General features: G+C 41.9%; 1 protein-coding gene and 1 pseudogene across 1 annotated transcript; one reads left to right on the top strand and one right to left on the bottom strand.

The window, feature by feature from the left end:
- Positions 1–1,198: 1,198 nt before the first annotated feature.
- Positions 1,199–17,172, top strand: XKRX (XK related X-linked). Its single transcript, XM_025372942.1, has 3 exons — positions 1,199–2,654; positions 7,635–7,903; positions 15,539–17,172. The coding sequence occupies exons 1-3, from the start codon at positions 2,281–2,283 to the stop codon at positions 16,282–16,284; spliced, it is 1,389 nt and encodes a 462-aa protein (XP_025228727.1). The 5' UTR covers positions 1,199–2,280; the 3' UTR covers positions 16,285–17,172.
- Positions 17,173–19,454: 2,282 nt separating this feature from the next.
- Positions 19,455–20,234, bottom strand: LOC112616359 (annotated as a pseudogene).
- Positions 20,235–21,421: the final 1,187 nt, after the last annotated feature.

Here is a 21,421-nt window from a genome sequence, read left to right as displayed (position 1 = left end):
CCTTGTCCCAATTGAAATGTTCCAACTAATAAGATAAAGAACACTCTCTGAAGTTGTTCTCAATAGTGTTGACCTCTTTCATGAAATGGAAAGGAGAAAGGAGCAGCCTCCTAGCCTAGATGCTGGCATAGGTGCAGACCAAAATGCGGAGTCTGCTTCAGAATGCCACAACCTTTAGATGTTGAATCTGTCCCTGAATCAGCCCTGGGGAAAGGAGGCAGCAATCATAGAAACCTTAAAAAACAACATAAGACAGGACTACCTGGAGGCCATCATTTTGGTGGCTGCTACTTGGCCACTCCTCACATAGATTTGTTTTACTGACTTCCTGCAGCAAAAGGAGATTGGCACAGGCTCTGCTACATTATTATTATTATTATTATTATTATTATTATTATTATTAAGACGTAGTCTTGCTCTGTTGCCCAGACCGGAGTGCAGTGGTGCAGTCTCGGCTCACTGCAACCTCTGCCTTCCGGGTTCAAGTGATTCTCCTGCCTCAGCCTCCTGAGTAGCTGGGATTACAGTCATGCACCACCACGCCCGGCTGATTTTTGTAGTTTTAGTAGAGATGGGGTTTCAACATGTTGGCCAGACTGGCCTCGAACTCCTGACCTCAAGTGATCTGCCGGCCTCAGCCTCCCAAAGTGCTGGGATTACAGGCGTGAGCCACTGTGCCTGGCCTACATTTATATTATTACCAGGAGGCAGATGTTTTCTCTTTTTCTCTGAGGTTTAGAATTATGCAAATGACATGCAAACGAAAGCTCAGTGAGGTAGGGGAGGATTACACTTAAGAATATAGGTAATTTGCAAAGCTCTTTAAGACACCCCTCTCAGTTTTTACTAACAGCTCTCTCTTGGCTTTTTGCCAGTCTGTTTAGAATTTGGCACCTCTTCATAACCTTTCAACCAAAGACCTGTAAGTTCTTTCTAAAGCTCCTATCCTGGCCTCATTTTGCAAGTGGAGAAATCAAGGCATAAAATATGAGCTTTCAGTGTCTGTAGGCTGACCTTGAGTCTTGACCTTTATCCTGTTCCATCTTCCCTCCGCTGAAAACTCTGGCCCAATTCCTCCCAGGTTCACCCTCTCATGATATTATCTGGAGGGCAATAGGACCTAGGGAGGTTCAACCCTGCGGCCGAGGGAGACACACCTGCCTAACCGCGTGGGTAGAATGAGTGTTGGAGCAAGTCACTTAACTAGTTAGGGAGGGCGGGGTAGAAGTGGGCGCCTGCTGCTCTTAGGGAAGAGTAAAGCTGTGGCTCCCGCCTGGGTCTGGAGGTCGTGGTCAGAAGTGCTTCTGAAGAGCGGCCCAAGCCCCTTTTGTCCCGCCACTCTTCAAGGAGCATCCCTCGGCTGGCCGCCTGCCCGGGAACTCTCTGGCTGGTTTTGTTTGGCCCCAGCTGTCCCGCCCATCTCGCCCGCCCCCGCCGTCCCGGTGCCTTAGTTTTTGAAGCTGCCGGCCTCTCGCAGCTGGAATCGCAGGCCAGGCAGGACCCTGGCAGCAGACGGCGTCCAAGAGTTTGGCGACCCGCACGTCGTGCCTCTCACTAGCAAAGTTTCTCCGAGGAGAAGCAGCCCCTCCAGCCTTTTCTTGATCCTGTAGAGCGAGCGCGCTCTGCTTCTTTCCCTCAACACTGCTCTCCAGTCCCGGGCCAGGCGGTCTTGGGGGCGGGGCTGGGGAATCCGAGGAGCTATCCTGAGAACCCTGGACTCAGCAAAGGTCCTGAGAGCGCGCAGGTGAGCGGGCGAGCTGATAGCTACAGCCTAGCAATAGCTAGGATACCTAGGCACTGAACTGAATCCCGGTTGCGCCCCCTCTTCTGCCCTGGCTCAGCTCTCCGCTGACTTGAGAGAACACACTGGTCAGCACTCTTTGTGAGGAGCTGTTGAGTGTCGGTGCTCCCAACAGATTGGCTACTCCCTGCCTGAGGGGCTGCAAAAGGAGCTGCCACGGAAGCCGCTGTTCTCATGACTCTTCACGTCCCTGGAGTTGGACTCTGGATGGGGCGCTGAGATGCTTGCTTTTGTCTTGTTCAAGTTTCACAGCAAGTATGTTGACGATTGGAATCCTGGGCCAATCAAGAGTCGAGTTCAAAGTGGTACTCCTGGGTTTTCCATCCCAGACTCCAAGTCGAATCTGAGTCTAGAAGAGAGCGGTTTCTTGCTCTAACTAGTGAATCTCTGTTCCCAAACGGGACTTGACAGAGCTCTCCTCACCTATACTTGGACTGCAGCGGCTACAGGGTTCTCTTGGGGATGGATGGGAGGGTGCTATGAACACCAGACCACAACATTCAGAAAGAACCTCAACAATGGACAGAGTTTATGAAATTCCTGAGGAGCCAAATGTGGATCCGGTTTCATCTCTGCAGGAAGATGTCATCCGTGGAACCAACCCCCGATTTACTTTTCCATTTAGCATCCTTTTCTCCACCTTTTTGTACTGTGGGGAGGCTGCATCTGCTTTGTACATGGTTAGAATCTATCGAAAGAATAGTGAAACTTACTGGATGACATACACCTTTTCTTTCTTTATGTTTTCATCCATTATGGTCCAGTTGACCCTCATTTTTGTCCACAGAGATCTAGCCAAAGATAAACCGCTATCATTATTTATGCATCTAATCCTCTTGGGACCTGTTATCAGGTGAGCAACTTTTAAATCTTTTCTTTACCCCCCGAACCCCACCCCAGACTTGGGCAGAGAAAGATGAAAGATTTACAAGATGGCTACTATGGCTCTAATCAGTTCTCTCATTTCCTCCCACTCTCGGCTTCCCTGTCTACCATCCAAAAAACTTATCTGAAATCTTAAATGCCACCATGATGAACATGTGGTATGTACCTGTGTTCCAAAACAATGAACGATACTATTAACAAGACTTTATTAGAGAATGTTTGCTGTCTGGATTTGGGCTGTGTAAACTAGTATGGGAACAACAAGACGTGATCACCCTGTGCATGAAGGCCATAGCTGCAGAGTGTGTAATTTTATTTTTTTAATTTTTTTTTTTTCTAAGACAAGGTCTTGCTCTGTCTCCCAGGCTACAGTGCAGTGGTGCAATCCTGGCTCACTGCAGCCTTGATCTCCTGGGATCAAGCGATCCTCCCACCTCAGCCTCCAAGTAGCTGGGACCAAAGGCATGTGTCACCACGCCTGGTTAATTTTTTTAAAAAAATTCTAGGCCAGGTGTGGTGACTCACACATGTAATCCCAGCACTTTGGGAGGCTGAGGTGGGTGGATCACCTGAGGTCAGGAGTTCAAGACCAGCCTGGCCAACATGGTGAAACCCCATCTCTACTAAAAATCAGCTGGGAGTGGTGGCGCACATCTGTAATCCCAGCTACTCTGGTGGCTGAGACAGGAGAATCACTTGAACCCGGAAGGTGGAGGTTGCAGTGAGCCAAGATGGGTGCCACTGCACTCCAGCCTGGGCGATAGAGTGAGACTCCATCTCAAAAAACAAAACAAAAAAAAATTGTAGAGATGGGGTCTCGTTATGTAGACTGGGCTCAAGTGATCTTCCTGCCTCAGCCTCCCAAAGTCAGCCACCGTGCCTGGCCTGAGTGTAATTTTGACTCTACCTTTTGGATGCTTTGTAAATTGGATAAGAGTTTCTTTACCCTGAGCTGCTTGGGCTGGTGCTACTGCCATTTTCAAATTTTCAATGTAATTTGACATCTGGAAAATATTTTAAACCATCTGTGATAATCTGGTACCCCAACTCAATGTAGTTCATTCTCTGTCGGTTTATCAGTCTCCTGTTTATCTCTTTGTATATTTCTGCAATAAAGATACAAAGTTAGGAGGGGACAAAGGAAGACAGTTCATCTCTCTATGTGGATGCAGTAGCACAATTTAGTAGTATCAAGTATTTCCATTCAGATTGCCTTCAAGTGGAGAGAATGTACTTAATCCTAAGAAGACAGGCATCTCTGTCAACAGTCTCATCTGGATGCTATGGGGTTTTCAAGGTAGAGAGATGTTGCAAAATTTATGAGTTCAAGAGTAAGGAATGGACCACGTTTGTCTTGATTGCAAGAGAGGTAGACGACTGCAGTCAGCCGAGGAATATGGGTCAGAGTGTTGCAATGGGAAGATACTTCATCATTAGACAACTAAAAACAGTTTGTGAAACTGATTAAGGATGGAACTCACTCCTTTATAAAATTTCATGTATGTACATATATATAATTTTTATTTGTCATTTATACCTCAATAAAGCCAGAAAATTTTTTAATCAATACATTTTTAAGTGGGGAGGAATTGATTAGGCTCCATCAGAGAGAATATGGGATATCAACAGAAACAGTGGCCTGAAATTCAGGAGATTTGGAGTCTAGTCTTCCCTCTGTCATTGACTGGTTGTGTGTTCTTGGTAAAATCTCTGAAGATGTCTTCACAGGAAGGCATATATAGTTCTCTCATCTGTAAAGCAAATGGGTTAGTCTAAATCATGGGTCTCAAACTCAAACACTTGCATGGACCAGGCAGGTATCATAAATGAATGGAGCAGGCCTAGTATAAGAAAAAACAGTAGCCTTGTGTGTGATGATAAATGAAAACAAAGTCTCAGTGTTAGAGAAATACTGAGGAGTAGTGAATACCATGGTAATCTGAAATCTTCATGACCTGCCTGAAGGAGGTAGCCCCTCTAGAGCCCTGGCCTGTTGTTTCCATGTTGGAATTCAGACCCAGTATTGCCAGATCTACTAAGTTTTCAGGAGATGCTCCAAAGACAGGATTTTTACATGAAATGTCATGATTTTAAATTTTCACAGCTGACTAAAACAACAACAACAACACAGGATGGGCCAAACCATTTCTATTGGTCAGATATAACTCAGCTGGCCTATATGCATCTTTGGACTGGGTAATCTAAAGATCCTTTATGGTTCTAAATCTTTGAAGTTAAGCTGTAAAAGGAAGACCTCATCTTGACCTTGAAACCAAGAAATTTAAAGATGTCACTAGAGGAGCAAATAAACCATTCGTCCCTCCTTTTTCAAATGCAATATATTGAGTTAACCAATCGAAAACTCTCAAGATACAAATTTCAGAAAGTACCTAGCTGCACCCTCCCCTCTTTTTGACTTCCTTTGTTTGCTTTGTGAACCCTCTGTGTGGAGTGTTGAGTACTGTTTTTCATTTTTGTTGTTTAGCTTCCGCTAGAAATGATTGGGAAGCATTTATAACCTCAGGCAGCTAAGCCCACAGCAGAGAAAAGATAATTAAAAACTCATAAATTATACTCTGGATTTGTTTATTTTCAAGGCCAATTACTTGTTAGATAGGTAGGAACTTGATTAGTGCTATCAGGCACATGAAAGTGCTTGTAGGGTCTGGGTGCCTTACATGAAATGCAAGCATACTTCTGAAATGAAAATGTGCTCTAATTTATTGAAGCTTATAAATGGGCAAACACCCTTACTTAAACCAGAAAATAGCCTTGAGAATAGAAACGGAACATTTATGTAAATGTAAATGGAACATTTCATGCCACCACCTTCTCCAATACTGTTCTCCAATTTAGCAATAGTACTGATGGGTTTGGATTAAAATATAAAATTTTTCATTGAAAATGCACTTATGCAGAACAAGAATCAGAAAAAAGTGTTGCTTTTTCTTCTCTGTTCTTTCTTTGCATCTTTTTCTTTCCCAGGTCTTAGAGTTTGTCCCTAGAAGGTGAAAATTTCAAACTACATGCTTCAGAGTGGTACACATGCATCAATCTTAGGGTGATCTATGGAGACTGGCAGCCAGCATATGTTCCAAATTTTCCTTATCAGGAACTAAAGGCTAGAGAGCATATCAACCTCTGGGCTTGTCTTTGGTCTACTTTTCTGTTAAATTTCATTGCTGTTATTATTATCCTCTCCTCACATAATTGCTTACCCTGTATTATTTTCTTCCTTCTTATTCTTTCATTTACTCAGCAAATATTTCTCAAATACCCACTAAGTGATAAGAGCTGTAAACAAGATAAATACAACCCTTGACCTCAGTCTATTAGGCAAGATGCCTTAATGTCCACTACAAATGTTCTTACTAGTCATAAGTAGTCCACAGTTTTTATTCGTTCAAGGTGAGTAGGGAAGTGGTAACTCAGGTGTTCCAGAACAAGATGTTCTAGTTGCTTGTCTTCCACTTACCACATCAGAACTGCTATAGACTTCTGATTTGTATGGGGGAGATAGGAGGGGCATAGCAGGAAATGTCATTTTACCCTTATTCCAAGGATGATAGACTTTCATAAGGATGTTTTTCTCTTTGTAAAGAAAGAATCCAGTTTAAAAGGCTTCTGTCCACGAACAGGTCAAGAGGCACAAAAAGTAACTATTACAGTGATCTTTCGAGGGCCTAGGTATGTAGTTCATTCAGGTTTGAGTTGTCGTCTTTTAAGTACCTTTGTTGCTTTCATTGCTTCCTGTGTATATGAGATTTTTTTTTTCCCTGATCTCTCCCAAGACTTTTTGGCTGAGATATAGTTATGAGCCCTTTCTTGAAAAAGCAGAATCTGGCCAGGTGCAGTGGCTCACACCTGTAATCCCAGCACTTTGGGAGGCTGAGGCGGGTGGATCACCTGAGGTCAGGAGTTCAAGACCAGCCTGGCCAATATGGTGAAAACCCATCTCTACTAAAAATACAAAAAAAAAAAAACTTAGACGTGGTGGCACGTGCCTGTAATCCCAGCTACTCAGGAGGCTGAGGCAGGAGAATCGTTTGAACCCGGGAGGCAGAGGTTACAGTGAGCCGAGATCGTGCCACTGCACTTCAGCCTGGGTGACAGAGCAAGACTCTGTCTCAAAATTAAATTAAATTAAATTAAATTAATAAAGAAAAAGCAGAATCTAAAACCTTGGTTATGGAGCTGAATGCTTTGAGTGAGGAATGCTTTACCTCACGAATTTGAGGTAAGAAAACAGGGCCTTTTGGAACCTTCATCATTTCGCTAGGAAAACAGTATTGACTTAATACCTTTGTGTTCAAGGCACTTTTCTACCTGCCATAGGCCTATTCTTAAAAAGACAAAACAATTCCTCAAGTCCTCAAACAAGTACTTCTGAAATGGTGTTCTTAGGATAGTCAATGACTGGACAAAAAAGGATTTCGATTCATATAATTTGTAGAAGGCATGATCCACCCTTTGACCTATGAGAAATGATCAGAGCAGGAGAGAGAAAAAGACAAAAAGTAGTGCAGGCCAGCCATGGTGTCTCACACGTGTGATCCCAGCACTTTAGGATCCCAGCACTTTGGGTCAAGGCAGTAGGATTTCTTGAGCCCAGGGGTTCGAGACCAGTCTGGGCAACATGTCTAGATCTCATCTCTACACAGATTAAAAATAGCTGGCATGGTGGCATGTGCCTGTATTCCTAGCTACTCAGAAGGCTGAGATGGGAGGATCACTTGAGACCAGGAGGTCAAGGCTGCAATGAATCATGATTGTGCCACTGTACTCCAGCCAGGGTGACAGAGTAAGACTTTGTCTCAAAAATAAAATAAAATAAAATAAATAAAATACAGAAGTAGCACAGCCTCCCCAAGTTATTTTTTTCCCCTCATTACAACCTCCCTTCCCAGGACAGCTTTAGTTAAGTTCGCATGATGCTTTACTTCTGCAGATGTTTGGAGGCCATGATTAAGTACCTCACACTGTGGAAGAAAGAGGAGCAGGAGGAGCCCTATGTCAGCCTCACCCGAAAGAAGATGCTAATAGATGGCGAGGAGGTGCTGATAGAATGGGAGGTGGGCCACTCCATCCGGACCCTGGCTATGCACCGCAATGCCTACAAACGTATGTCACAGATCCAAGCCTTCCTGGGCTCAGTGCCCCAGCTGACCTATCAGCTCTATGTGAGCCTGATCTCTGCAGAGGTTCCCCTGGGTAGAGGTGAGTGGGGTCAGGAGAGGGGAGGGCTCCAGTTAAATCAAGGGTTTTAGAAGTCTAGACCCAAGCTGTCTAATATACTGGCCACTAGCTTCATGTGGCTATTTAACTTAAAATTAAATAAAATTAAAAACTTGCCCGTTGATACTAGCTACATTTCAAGTTCTCAGTAGCCATGCGTGGCTAGCAACTACTGTATTGGATGGCACAGGTATAAACATTTCCATCATCACAGAAAGTTCTATTAGACAGCACTGGGAGACTGTCAAAGAACTTGTGGAGTCAGACATCTCAAGCCTGCCAGATTTCTTAAACAGGTAAGCTGTTTAGACTAAAAATGTCACAGATAAGCCTTCTCTGGGCCCAGAAGAAGCTAATAATACCAGCAGTCAGTAGGATATTTTCCCTTGCCCAAAATGTTTAAATTATGCTGTTAGTTGTTTTGTTTGTTTAAGGATGGCAGTCTTTAATAAGAGGTTCACAACTAGTACTGATCATCAGAATCATGTGATGAGCTTCTTTTTGAAATTATATTCGCTCCCCAGACTTGAGTCAATCTTAGAGTGTGGCTGGGGCAGGAATATGTATTTCTAAAAGTTACCCCAGTTGATTTTGATCAGCCACATTTGGGAACCAGTGATTGAATCATTTCTGCTAATGCCAGTGGAGAGAAAGAAAAGGAGTGTGGGGTGAATACTAATGAGAGTGAGGCCTGGTCCAAGTTCTGACCTTCACTGCGATCTTTGGAGGAAGTTACAAAGCAATCACTGACCTAATTTCCCACTTGTAAAAAAGGGATCCTGAAATGAGTACGACCTCTAGCAGTGGATGAAATGTGAGTCAGTGTTTTCAAAGTTGAGATAAATTGTTGTTAATGAATTTTAACAGCCTGAGATGTGCTTCATCTGCTTGGGCAGGCGCTGGTATAGGTGTGGGTACAGCTTTGGACCATTTCCTAATTATTAGGTTCTAGCCCTGTTTGGCAAAGTCCCATGTCTCAAATAAGGTAAGGAGGAAATTTGCCCTCTTTTGTCTTTTTTCCCCACTAAGAATTGTTCTTGAAGTTCTATTGGTCTTGAAGCTTTTCACATACATACATAGTAGTTTGAGGAGAAAACTCTTTAGAAATGATGATGCTTTTCCTTTAAATCATCTAATAAAAATAGGTGTACATTACAGCTGGGCATGGTGGCTCACGCCTGTAATCCTAGCACTTCGGGAGGCCGAGGCAGGTAGATCACTTGAAGTCGGGAGTTCAAAACCATCCTGGCCAATATGGTGAAACCCCATCTCTACTAAAAATATTTTTTAAAAAGTCAAGGCTGGGCACGGTGGCTGGTGCCTGTAATCCCAGCACTTTGGGAGGCTGAGGCAGGTGGATCGCCTGAGGTCAGGAGGTTGAGACCAGTCTGCCCAAAATGGCAAAACCCTGTCTCTACTAAAAATACAAAAATTATCCAGGCATGGTGGCGGATGCTTATAATCCCAGCTACTTGGGAGGCTGATGCACGAGAATCACTTGAACCTGGGAGCCCTGATCTCGCTGTTGCACTCCAGCCTGGGCAACAGAGTGAGACTGTCTCAAAAAAAAAAAAAAAATTTAGCTACGCGTGGTGGCAGGTGCCTGTAATCCCAGCTACTCGGGAGGCTGAAGTAGGAGAATTGCTTGAACCTGGGAGGTGGAGGTTGCAGTGAGCCGAGATTGCACCGTTGCACTCCAGCCTTGGCGACAGAGGGAGACTCCCGTCTCATAAATAAATAAATAAATAAATAAATAAATAAATAAATAAATAAATAAATAAATAAAGGAGTACATTACAAAAGTAATACATGCACAGATTGACGTATAAGTAATTGTATATGCACAGAAAATTTCTGGAAAACTATGCAAGAAACTACCTCTGCAGAGTGGGAATGAAAAGTCAGCAGTCTTACTTTTTTAAATTCTTCTGTATGGTTTGAAATTTTTTTTTCGTGATCATGCATTACTAGTTTTGGTCTTTATTTTTTTTAATTACAAAAGTCAGACATGGTTATAGTAAAAATTAAAAACCATACAGAATAGATATAAAATAGGAAACGTAATCTCACTCCCCAAAGATAACCTCTGTTAATTATCCAGTATATATCCTCCTGGACTTATTTTTACTATGTAAACATAAACATACATACAATATATATTGTATATGTTTTTGCCCAAAAATGGACTGTATGAAACATTCTGTCAACAAAGTCTTTTTCAAAAGTACGGTATGCCAGTACATCTTTTCTCAAGTTATTTATATATACATGTATCACAATAATAAACAATAATATGGGTTTCCTTTATATGAATTAGACTATTGTTATTCTCCTAATTTTCTACTGATAGGATTCTATTGATTGTCTCGAAAAAAACAAAAAGGTAGCACAACCTCCCCAAGTTATTTTTTCCCCTCATTACAACCTCTCTTCCCAGGACAGCTTTAGTTAAGTTCCCATGATGCTTTACTTCTGCAGATGTTTGGAGGCCATGATTAAGGACCTCACACTGTGGAAGACAGAGGGGCAGCAGGAACCCTATGTCAGTCTCACAAATTTTAATTTTTCACAAAAACGTTTTTTTCTAATTACAAATTATGCCACAGTAAACATCTTTATAAATGCATGTGTCCTCAAATGAGACTTTGTAGGACAAATTTATAGCAGTAGAATTGCTGAGTGGAAGGATATGTATGTTTAAAATTTTATTGATATTGCCAAATAACTCTCCCAAAAAGGTATATGAATTTATACTCTCACCAACAGTATGCAAATGTGCCTGTTTCTGTTTCTTCATATCTTAAACTCAATATCATTTATTTGTATAATTATAAAATAATTGACTTTTAAAATAATTGGCTTTCTTTGGTTATGAATGAAGCTGAGCATCTTTTTGTGTTTGGTCATTGTGTGTTCTGTGAATTGCTTGTTTATATATTTTACTCACTTTTTCTAGTGAGTTGTCTTTTTCATGTTAAGTTTTAGGAGCTATTTACTTATTCTTGTTATTAATCCTTTCTCTGCTGTGAATGAGTATGTATGCATATATTTGTATATTTTTTGTTTGTACATACACATGTTTTAAACATGTATATACATGTCATACAAGTAATATGTGTGTGATATATTTAATATCCACAATACACTTTGTAGTATCTTCTGGAATTCTGAAGTATTACATTTTTATGTATTCAAATTCTTTATTGCTTTTAGATTTTGTGCCTTTCTTACAAAGGCCTATCGCATCTCTCATCTGGTAGAACAATTTTCCCCAATCTTCTAAGTAGATTAATCTTCAAGATCAGTTTTTCAATTCCTCCTACAAAAAACAAAGCAAAATAATAACAGCAAAAGAAAAAAACATTTCATTGAGATTCTGATTGAGATTGGTATCAAATTGCTTAGGTTATTTGGGGGGAATTTACATGTTTATAGGATTGATGGATTTCATATTGTGAAATGATAAATCTCTCCATTTTATTAAATATTTTAAAATGTACCTCAGTAAAATTGTATCATTTTCTTCAGTAAAGTTGTATAGTTTTCTTGCTATGAGTCTTACATTTTTATAAGGCTTACTTTCAGATGTTCTATCAGTTTTAAAATGACCTGATTTTCTAAGTACCAGGATAGTATCCAGGTAAAGTAAACCCACCTACCATACTTTTGGAAACACGGGGATGATGAAGATGACAAAGAATAGGAAGAAAGAGGAGGAGGGGGAGGAGAAGAAAAAGGACAAGAAAGAATAAGGGAAGAAGGAAGAAAAGAAAGAACACAGCTAAAAGATAGAATTTACTAGGTTCTAAGCATTTCTCTAAGCCCTTTACATGTAAATGTTTATTTAATCTTTACCACAACCCTATGAGATAATTATTATTCTCATTTTACAGATGAAGAAACAGACGCACCGAGAGTTTAAGTATATTCCCCCAAGGTCCTGTAAGCAAAGATTGGATTGGAATTCAGGGTGTTTGCCTCCAGAGCCTGTGTATTTTGTTCTTTTATGGCATGAGTCTATTTGTAGGGACGCAGATTGAAAATGTTTTGACATTTATTGGAAGCATCAGGTTTTTTTTCCTTCTGTTACACTACTAATCAATAAATGAGTTCTAGTGTAAGGGAAAGCATCGCCACATAGCTGAATGTATGCTCTGACATTCCCAGTTCCATAAGGTGCATCAGCTCTTGAGGATGGGACTGAGAATGGTTGAGAAAGCCAAGAATCACCACTTCGAGAGTCTCCCATTCCAGTCTCTGAGATTCCAACACTCTACTTAAAACTGAAGAACTCAGAAACAGAGCTGTGCTTCCTTTTGGGTTTACCTGGGGGACATCTTAACTTTTCCTCCATGAAAAGTAAAAGATTAAGTTGACATCGCTATGGCCACCTTTTCCCTAGATCAAGTGTTTTAATAGGAACAGAAAGCTCCAGCTTTTCTTTTGGATGAGTATTCCTCAGCCCTCCCAGTTCTCTTGAGAGCACTGGACTTTTCTTAGTAATCAGCATCCTTTGACATAAAGAAAGAAAAGGAAAGGGCCACCTGTGTCATCTGTAGTTGAGGCTTAGGTAGGTTAGGGAGCATCCTGGCTCTTTAGGGCCACTACTCTAACATATGGTTCCATGGATGTCATGGGCGAGGCAACAGGGTTTTGAATTTTTTGAACCACCCTGCTGCAAATTCAGAGATTCCTAACATATGGGGGTAATGAATTGACATTGCTGATGACAAATATAAGCAACTCTAGAGTATCTCAGTGAATTGAGAACTGAGGCACATAGATATTCAGTGACTTCCAAAAGTTCCCATACAGCTGAACCAAGGATTTTCTTTATCTCTTTCTTTCTTTCTTTCTTTCTTTTTCTTTCTTTCTCTTTTTCTTTCTCCTTTTCTTTCTTTCTCTTTTTCTCTCTTTCTCCTTTTCTTTCTCTCTCTCTTCTTCCCTTCCTCCCTTCCTCTTTCTTCCTTCTTTTCTGTCTTTCTTTCTTTTTCTTTCTTCCTTTCTCTTTTTCTTTCTTTCTCCTTTTCTTTCTCTCTTTCTTTCTCTCTCTTCCCTTCCTCCCTTCATCTTTCTTTCTTTCTTTTTCTTTCTTTCTTTCTCTCTCTCTTCTTCCCTTTCTCTTTCTTTCTTTCCTTCTTTCTTTCTTTCTTTTTCTTTCTTTCCTTCTTTCTTTCTTTCCTTCTTTCTTTCTTTCTTTCCTCCTCTCCTCTCCTCTGCTCTCCATTCCTTTCCTTTCTTCTCTTCCTCCTTACAGGCATGCACCACCACGCCTGGCTAATTTTTGTATTTTTAGTAGAGACCGGGTTTTACCATGTTGGTCACGCTGGTCTTGAACTCCTGACCTCAGGTGATCCACCCACCTCAGCCTCCCAAAGTGCTGGAATTACAGGTGTGAGCCACCGTGTGCCCGGCTGGAACCAAGGATTTCTAATTAGTTTTATTTATTTATTTATTTATTTATTCTTTTTGAGAAGGAGTCTCACTCTGGTGCTCAGGCTGGAGTGCAGTGGGGCGATCTCAACTCACTGCAACCTCTGCTTCCTGGGTTCAAGTGATTCTCGTGCCTCAGCCTCCTGAGCAGCTGGGATTACAGGCATGCTATCATGCCCAGCTAATTTTTTTTTCTTTTTGAGACAGAGTCTCACTCTGTTGCCCAGGCTGGATCACAGTGTGTAATCTCGGCCCACTATAACCTCTGCCTCCCGGGTTCAAGCAATTCTCCTGCTTCAGTGTCCTAGGTAGCTGGGATTACAGGTGCACGCCACCACACCTGACTAATACTTATATTTTTAGTGGAGATGGGGTTTCATCATGTTGGCCAGGCTGGTCTCAAACTCCTGACCTCAGGTGGTCCATCCGTGTTGGCCTCCCAGTGTGCTGGGATAACAGGCATGAGTCACCACGCCCAGCCTAATTAGGTATTTTATGCACCTCTCTAATCTCAGAAGTCTTCATTAATTCCACAAACATTTACTGAGCACCTGCTATGTTCCAGGTAATATATTAGGCTCTGGGAATACAGCAGTGAGCAAAATAGACATGGTCCCTCCTGCCTTCATGGAATTTTCAATACACATTTTGACACATCACTGAAGTTAAGTGTTCTAGAAATACACAAACAACGTTAGTTCCTTGAAGAAGATATACATCAAAGAAGGGACTTCTATTAGCAAGGGCATTCTCTATGAGTCTCCTAAGACTGGATTTTTTCAGATAGAGTCCTTTCTGCCTTATTCAATGTTTGCTCCAAAGCCTGCTTCATCAGCAAAGTCTGCCTGATACCTTTATATGTACTCTTCTCATGTTAGTGACTTCTCAATGTTCTAAGACCCACGCTTTTTAAGGAAGTTTATTTTATATATTTATATGATTATTAAAGTGTTACAGTATATGTTCATCATGGGAAATTTAGAAAATAGAGCAATGTAGAGAAAAAGATTTCTAAAACTGATATAAGACTATCACACACAAAAAAAGATATTTTGGTTCATTTTTTCAATTTTTTGTGCATCTATTTTGTTTTATTGTATGTATTCAAGGTGTACAATGTGATGTTTTGATGTATGCACACATTGTGAAATGATTACCACAACCAAACTAACACATTCATCACCTCACATAGTTACCATTTTTGTACGTGTGTGTGTGTATATATGTGTGTGTGGTAAAACTTAAGATCTACTCTCTTTAAAAATTTCAAGTACACAATACATTATTGCCAACTATAGTCATCATGTTGTACATTAGAGCTCTGAAACTTATTCATCTTATAACTCTAAGTTTGTAGCCTTTGATCAAAATCCTTCCATTTCCCTAAGGCCCCATCCCCTGGTAACCACCCATTCTACTCTGTTTCTAGGAGTTCAACTTTTTTAGATTCCACATATAAGTAAGACAATGCAGTATTTTTCTTTATGTATCTAGCTCATTTCACTTAGCATAATGTCCTCTAGGTTCATCTGTGTTGTCACAGATGGCAGGGTTTCCTTAATTTTATGGTTGAATAATATTCATACACACACACACACCAGATTTTCTTTATCCATTCATCTGTCAACAGATACTGAGTTTGTTTCCATAGCTGGGCTATTGAGAATAATACTACAATGAACATGGGAGTGCAGATATCTCTTTGAGATACTGATTTTCTTTAGGTATACACCCAGCAGTGGGATTATTTGATCATTTGGCTATTCTGTTTTTAATTTTTTTGGAGAACCTCCATACTGTTTTCCATAATGGCTGTATCAATTTATGTTCCCACAGTGTACAAGGGTCTTTTTTCTCACATCCGCACCAACACTTATTTTTTTTTTAAATAATAGCCATTCTAACAGCTGTGAGGTGATATCTCATTGTGGTTTTGATTTGCATTTTTGTGATGATTAGTGATGTTGAACACCTTTTCATATACCTGTTGGCCATTTATATGCCGCCTTTGGAGAAAGTCTATTCAAATGCATGCTATTTGTTTACATAGCTGTGATCATATTTGCATTTGCTCTTAACTGGAGCTCTCAAGTCTCACCTGTCCTCTCTCTGGACCTCTGGGTTATAAGTACAGCCTTCATTACCAACATTGACTGATTGCCTGTTTTTGTTTTTTTTTAACAGTTGTGCTAATGGTATTTTCCCTGGTATCTGTCACCTATGGGGCGACCCTTTGCAATATGTTGGCTATCCAGATCAAGTACGATGATTACAAGATTCGCCTTGGGCCACTAGAAGTCCTTTGCATCACCATCTGGCGGACATTGGAGATCACTTCCCGCCTCCTGATTCTAGTACTCTTCTCAGCTACTTTGAAATTGAAGGCTGTGCCCTTCCTAGTGCTCAACTTCCTGATCATCCTCTTTGAGCCCTGGATTAAGTTCTGGAGGAGTGGTGCCCAGATGCCCAATAACATTGAGAAAAACTTCAGCCGGGTCGGCACTCTGGTGGTCCTGATTTCTGTCACCATCCTCTATGCTGGCATCAACTTCTCTTGCTGGTCAGCTTTGCAGTTGAGGTTGGCAGACAGAGATCTTGTCGACAAAGGGCAGAACTGGGGACATATGGGCCTGCACTACAGTGTGAGGTTGGTAGAGAATGTGATCATGGTCTTGGTTTTTAAGTTCTTTGGAGCGAAAGTGTTACTGAATTATTGTCATTCCTTGATTGCCTTGCAGCTCATTATTGCTTATCTGATTTCCATTGGCTTCATGCTCCTTTTCTTCCAGTACTTGCATCCATTGCGCTCACTCTTCGCCCATAATGTAGTAGACTACCTCCACTGTGTCTGCTGCCACCGGCACCCTCGGACCAGGGTTGAGAACCCAGAGCCACCCTTTGAGACTGAAGCAAGGCAAAGTGTTGTCTGATTCTATTTTCTGGGTATTTTAGGATGAGTTGGGAGTTGCCAAGAGTAACCATGAAATTGAAGGAAAGGATGAGGCTCATGGGTGAGATACCCATCATTTTCTTGACTTTTCTGTTAAGCCTATCAGAAGAAAGAGCAACTCCCAAATAGGTTTTATTTTCTTAAGAGTTACCACTATGTTTGGAACCAGGGGGTATCCACTATATGGTTGAAAGGGTCAGAAATACCATTCACACCCTTCTTACCTAGGTCGATTGGAATAACTTGCCTTCAAACACTTTAGGCTCTCTAAAGTGACCTTCTAGCTCTGCTCATTTGCTTGATGCATTTCTGAGCTTTCCTGGACTGAGCCGAAGGCCCAGAATCCCACTAGAATATATCCTGACTGATCAGAGGATATGACAACTTACCAGCTAAGAGTACTTCCCAGGAAACAGTCTGACTAATGTGGAACCTGCAACTGTCAGTGTGGCTGGGGTCTTTTTAATTCCAGTGAGAAGCTCTGGCTGAGAAGAAAATCCCCACTATTAAAAAAGCTGCTCCCCAAACAGATTAGCTCTCTGTTAGGATTTTACTAGTGGCCATTCAGCAAGGACCTCTCTTTACAGTGGCACTTCATAGGCACACTCTGAGGAGAAAGTGCAGAGTAGAATTCCTTCAGGGCATAAGCCAAAATGACTCTTTTTCTCAGGCACCTGCATGGACCTCCAGCTTGTCTAGTGGAATTGTTGAGCGAAGCCTCTCCCTTAGTGCCTCATTAGCAGAGATTTTATCTAACCCAGCTTTTCTGTGCTCTTGGTATTTTACTACTTGATGTGGACCTCAGAGAAGCTGAACTGTAATTGAAAATGTTTCCAATGTGTGGAAGAAATGAAGACTACTTTGTGTCTGCTGTTGTCCTGAGTATTTCATTAATGTGTGTGCGTGTGTGTGTGTGTGTGTGTGTGTGTGTGTGTGTGTGTTTAGGGGAGAGAGAAAGTAATGATAGCTGAGACATCACCTTCATGTTGTTTGGGATTGGGATGGGTGACTAACACTCCAAGGTAGAGTGAAGTCAGAGGAGGGAAACAAGATCACATTAAATCATCATCAGTACTGGTTTCTGCCTACAGGATTTTACTTTTTTTTTTCTTTTTTTTCTCTTTTCTGAGATGGAATCTCACTCTGTTTTCTAGGTTGGAGTGCAGTGATGTGTGTGATCTTGGCTCACTGCAGCCTCTGCCTCCCAGGTTCAAGCAGTTCTTCTGCCTCAGCCTCCCGAGTAGCTGGGATTATAGGTGCCCACCACCATGCCTGGCTAATTTTTATATTTTTAGTAGACGGGGTTTCACCATGTTGGCCAGGCTGGTCTCGAACTCCTGACCTCAAATGATCCACCCACCTTGGTCTCCCAAAGCGCTGGGATTATAGGCATGAGCCATCTCACCTGGCCAGGATTTTTCTTTATAACAAGGAGCATATGTTTACCAACCCTCTGTTCGTTCCTATACCCCCAGTGGACGAATGCATGTCTCCTTTTCTCCTATATTTCAATGTTTACTTCTTATATCAGATGGGTATTTTGATAAGAATGTCAGCCAGCTACCTCTGAGGTAACCAAGGGATTGAAGTTACTATGGCCACTGCCTTTTGGGACCAGATATTCCAGCATTTACCTAACTAATGCTTGCCCCTCCCAGACCAGGAAAATTAGAAGAACTCCTAGTAATGTGTACCAGTCGTGGCCACCACAACACTTCAAGAAATTGTGAACAATCTGACCTAGGGCTTCCTGTCCTCATCCAATTTTACTCGTGGTAGCATGCTAAGAATTTATCTTTAGTCATTTCCTCACATCTTATCCAATGTCAGACATTATGTTGAGGGAGCTCTTTTTTTTTTTTTTTTTTTTTTTGAGACAGAGTCTCACTCTGTCACCGAGGCTGGAATGCAGTGGTGCAGTCTCGGCTCACTGCAAGCTCTGCCTTCCGGGTTCATGCCATTCTCCTGCCTCAGCCTCCCGAGTAGCTGGGACTACAGGCCCCTGCCACCATGCCCAGCTAATTTTTTTGTATTTTTAGTAGAGACGGGGTTTCACCGTGGTCTCAATCTCCTGACCTCGTGATCCGCCCGCCTCAGCCTCCCAAAGTCCTGAGATTACAGGCATGAGCCACCGCGCCCGGCAAGGAGCTCTCTCTTCTAAGTAGCAGGGCTGTTAACCAAAGTATCTTATTTCTTGGCATGGCTAGCATGGTTTTCCCTTCATCAGTCACTGTTTGGGACTAAAAGGATTGTATACTTAATTTGGGAGAGAGTGTACGGACTTGCTTTGGAACAGTGGAGAGCTCCTTTCTTCAACCCCAACTACCTCATTCCATTTTTCATGATGAAGAGACTTAGGTTATTGTCATATAAAGCTCACCTGCTGTCTTCTAACTATGTTATTCAAGGTGAACTTGAAAGAAATAATCTATCAGACCTCCAGAACACATTACTTCTTTGGAATTCAAGCAAGAATTTCTCCCCAATAGTCACTGTACCCTCAAGTAAAAGCAAGAGCAGCATGGAACAATAATTTGGTCCATAAAAGCCATGTGAATCAGCTACTTAAGGAGTGGGTGCTATGGAAACATACAGACACATAGTGATCTAAGCAGGGCAATTCGAGATACAATGACGCTACACAGGGCAAAAATGTGCCTCAGTACTGGACCAGGCAAAATTTTCCTTCCGTATATCCTCCCCAGCTTACTCAGTGACTTAACATCCTGGGAATGCAGAGAGTTTAGGGGTGTGGAGCAGCTTCTGACCTGAAAAACCTGCTGCCCTCACCCAAGGAGAAAAGACACCAATGATACATTATGTAAATGAACCCTTAGAACTTCCTACAGATGGTGGCCATTCAGTTCTGTAAAATTCCTCCAGATACACAGGAGAAGATGGAATTGTGAAATATGGTAGTGGGGCAGGGAACATGCTCCCTTCCATTTGCAAACACTTTTAAAATTGACTACTCTCTTTTGACTTTCTGAAATCTTTTTTTTAACCATTTTAATGTTTGCAATTTACTAAATACATCTCTTGATGATTGCAGACATGTAAGGCTGTTTGGTAGTATTCACAAACATCACGGTAATGGCAGTTTTTTTCCAACTGGTTTGTAGTCCTCAATAATTATATATGAAATTGCTGTCAAACCAGTAAGACTGCATTTATCCATCCATCATTTTCAGGACTGTTGGTAACCTGGTCATATTTTCCCCAAATGACTTTGCCTCCTTGCGTCACAAGGCCCAATTCACTCACATTTACCTCAATGACAGTACCTTTGGTAATAACACCCAAAGCTGTATACAGTGGGGATGAGGGATTCTTCTTTATACCAAGTATTGGTAGACAAAAGGTGGCTTTCACTTCAGGATGTATTACATGGGCTTTCTTGAAACGCGAGCCCATTGGCCTGATGAGTCTTCCATATTTAGGTGATTTTCTTGTAAAGCCATCTCCAACAAAGCAGACTTTAGTAACCATCCTCTTCCATGCCGTCTTTCTCTTTCCTGTTTGAATAACTTTTAATACTTCTGTTTCTCCTTGGGCACGTACTTCAGGCAGAGGGACTTCCCGTTTTCCCACCTTCTCTTTTCATTTCTGTTTAATCATATTGGAAAGTACTGTAGCTCGAGATTGTCCCTCTCTGTCCAGCAGATAGGCAGGTACTGATCCCTGTGGAGTCTTTGCATCATTCTTTTGTTTGGTGTTTCTCTTTTCATGCATCTTGATAGTCTTTTTCATTTGTATTTTCTCAGCATGGTGCTGTTTATGGTAAAGCTTAGCCTTCAGACCATCATTTTCTTTGCCTTCTTTGAACGTTAGTGAGCCTCTTGACTTTCCTTTTTTCTCTTTTTCTCATGGTAATCTAAACGGTACCCATAGCGTTTACAGTGTAATTCAATATATTCGTTCTGTGGCATGGTGACGGCCGCAGAGCCGCCAGTAGCAGCCTCTAGGGTGCAAAAGCGCTCTCAATTTTCAAGTCTCAGAGACCCACGAGCTGATGCCATGCAGTCCTCTCTGAAATCTTTTTTTTTTTTTTTTTTTTTTAGATGGAGTTTTGCTCTTGTTGCCCAGGCTAGAGTGCAGTTGCATGGTCTCGGCTCACCGCACCCTCCACCTCCCGTGTTCAAGCGATTCTCCTGCCTCAGCCTCCCAAGTAGCTGGGATTACAGGCATGTGCCACCATGCCTGGCTAATTTTGTATTTTTAGTAGAAACGGGGTTTCCCATGTTGGCCAGGCTGGTCTTGAACTCCCGACCTCAGGTGATCTGCCCGCCTTGGCCTCCCAAAGTGCTGGGATTATAGGCGTGAGCCACCACGCCTGGCCTACTCTCTGAAATCTTAAAGCAACATAGGGTACATGTGTAGGGACAAGTCTTGCTGAGTGGAGAGGAGGCAGAGATAGGGCCAGCAAATGGTTTCTGGAAGAGGCAGGCAGAACTATGAAGTTTGGGGAAAAGAAGTAGGCCATTGTAACAACAGCTAGCTATTCTCATATTATTGGAAATCTGGTAGGCTACATATGGGCAAATTTGCATGTTGGGAAGAGGAATAAACTAATAGTTCTCAATTTCATTTGCTCCACAAGAACTTTAAAGACTATGGGCATAGGACTGTGAGGCACTGTGGGAGAACTAAATAATAGCTTATATTTATGAGCACTTACTATATTCCTGGCATGGTACTAGGTGCTTTATATGCTTTTTTTTCTCTCTCTCTCTCTTTTGAGATGGAGTCTCGCTTTGTTGCCCAGGCTGGAGTGCAGTGGCACGATCTTGGCTCACTGCAATGTCCGCCTTCTGGGTTCAAGCAATTCTCCCATCTCAGCCTCCCAAGTAGCTGGAATTACAGGCACCCACCATCATGCCCAGCTGATTTTTGTATTTTTGTAGAGACGGGGTTTCACCATGTTGGACAGGCTAGTCTTGAACTCCTGACCTCAGGTGATCCTTTTGCCTTGGCCTCCCAAAGTTTTGGGATTATAGGCATGAGCCACTGCACCTGGCCTATATGCATTATTTCATTCGATCCTCACGACAACCCTTATGAGGTAGGTATTGTTGTCTCCCATTTTACAGATGATTCTAAGGCATAGGAAGGTTAAG

Source organism: Theropithecus gelada, chromosome X (genome assembly GCF_003255815.1).
Source record: "Theropithecus gelada isolate Dixy chromosome X, Tgel_1.0, whole genome shotgun sequence".
NCBI classification, from domain to species: domain Eukaryota; kingdom Metazoa; phylum Chordata; class Mammalia; order Primates; family Cercopithecidae; genus Theropithecus; species Theropithecus gelada.
The sequence above is the reverse complement of the archived record's forward strand: the minus strand, read 5'-3'. Positions and strand labels throughout refer to the sequence as shown.

Bases quoted from the DNA above. Each gene is read 5' to 3' on its own strand.
- XKRX (XM_025372942.1), top strand. From the start codon at position 2,281: ATGAACACCAGACCACAACATTCAGAAAGAACCTCAACAATGGACAGA. The intron at 2,655-7,634 runs GTGAGCAACTTT...TTACTTCTGCAG, and splicing joins CTCTTGGGACCTGTTATCAG to ATGTTTGGAGGCCATGATTA. The intron at 7,904-15,538 runs GTGAGTGGGGTC...TTTTTTTAACAG, and splicing joins AGAGGTTCCCCTGGGTAGAG to TTGTGCTAATGGTATTTTCC.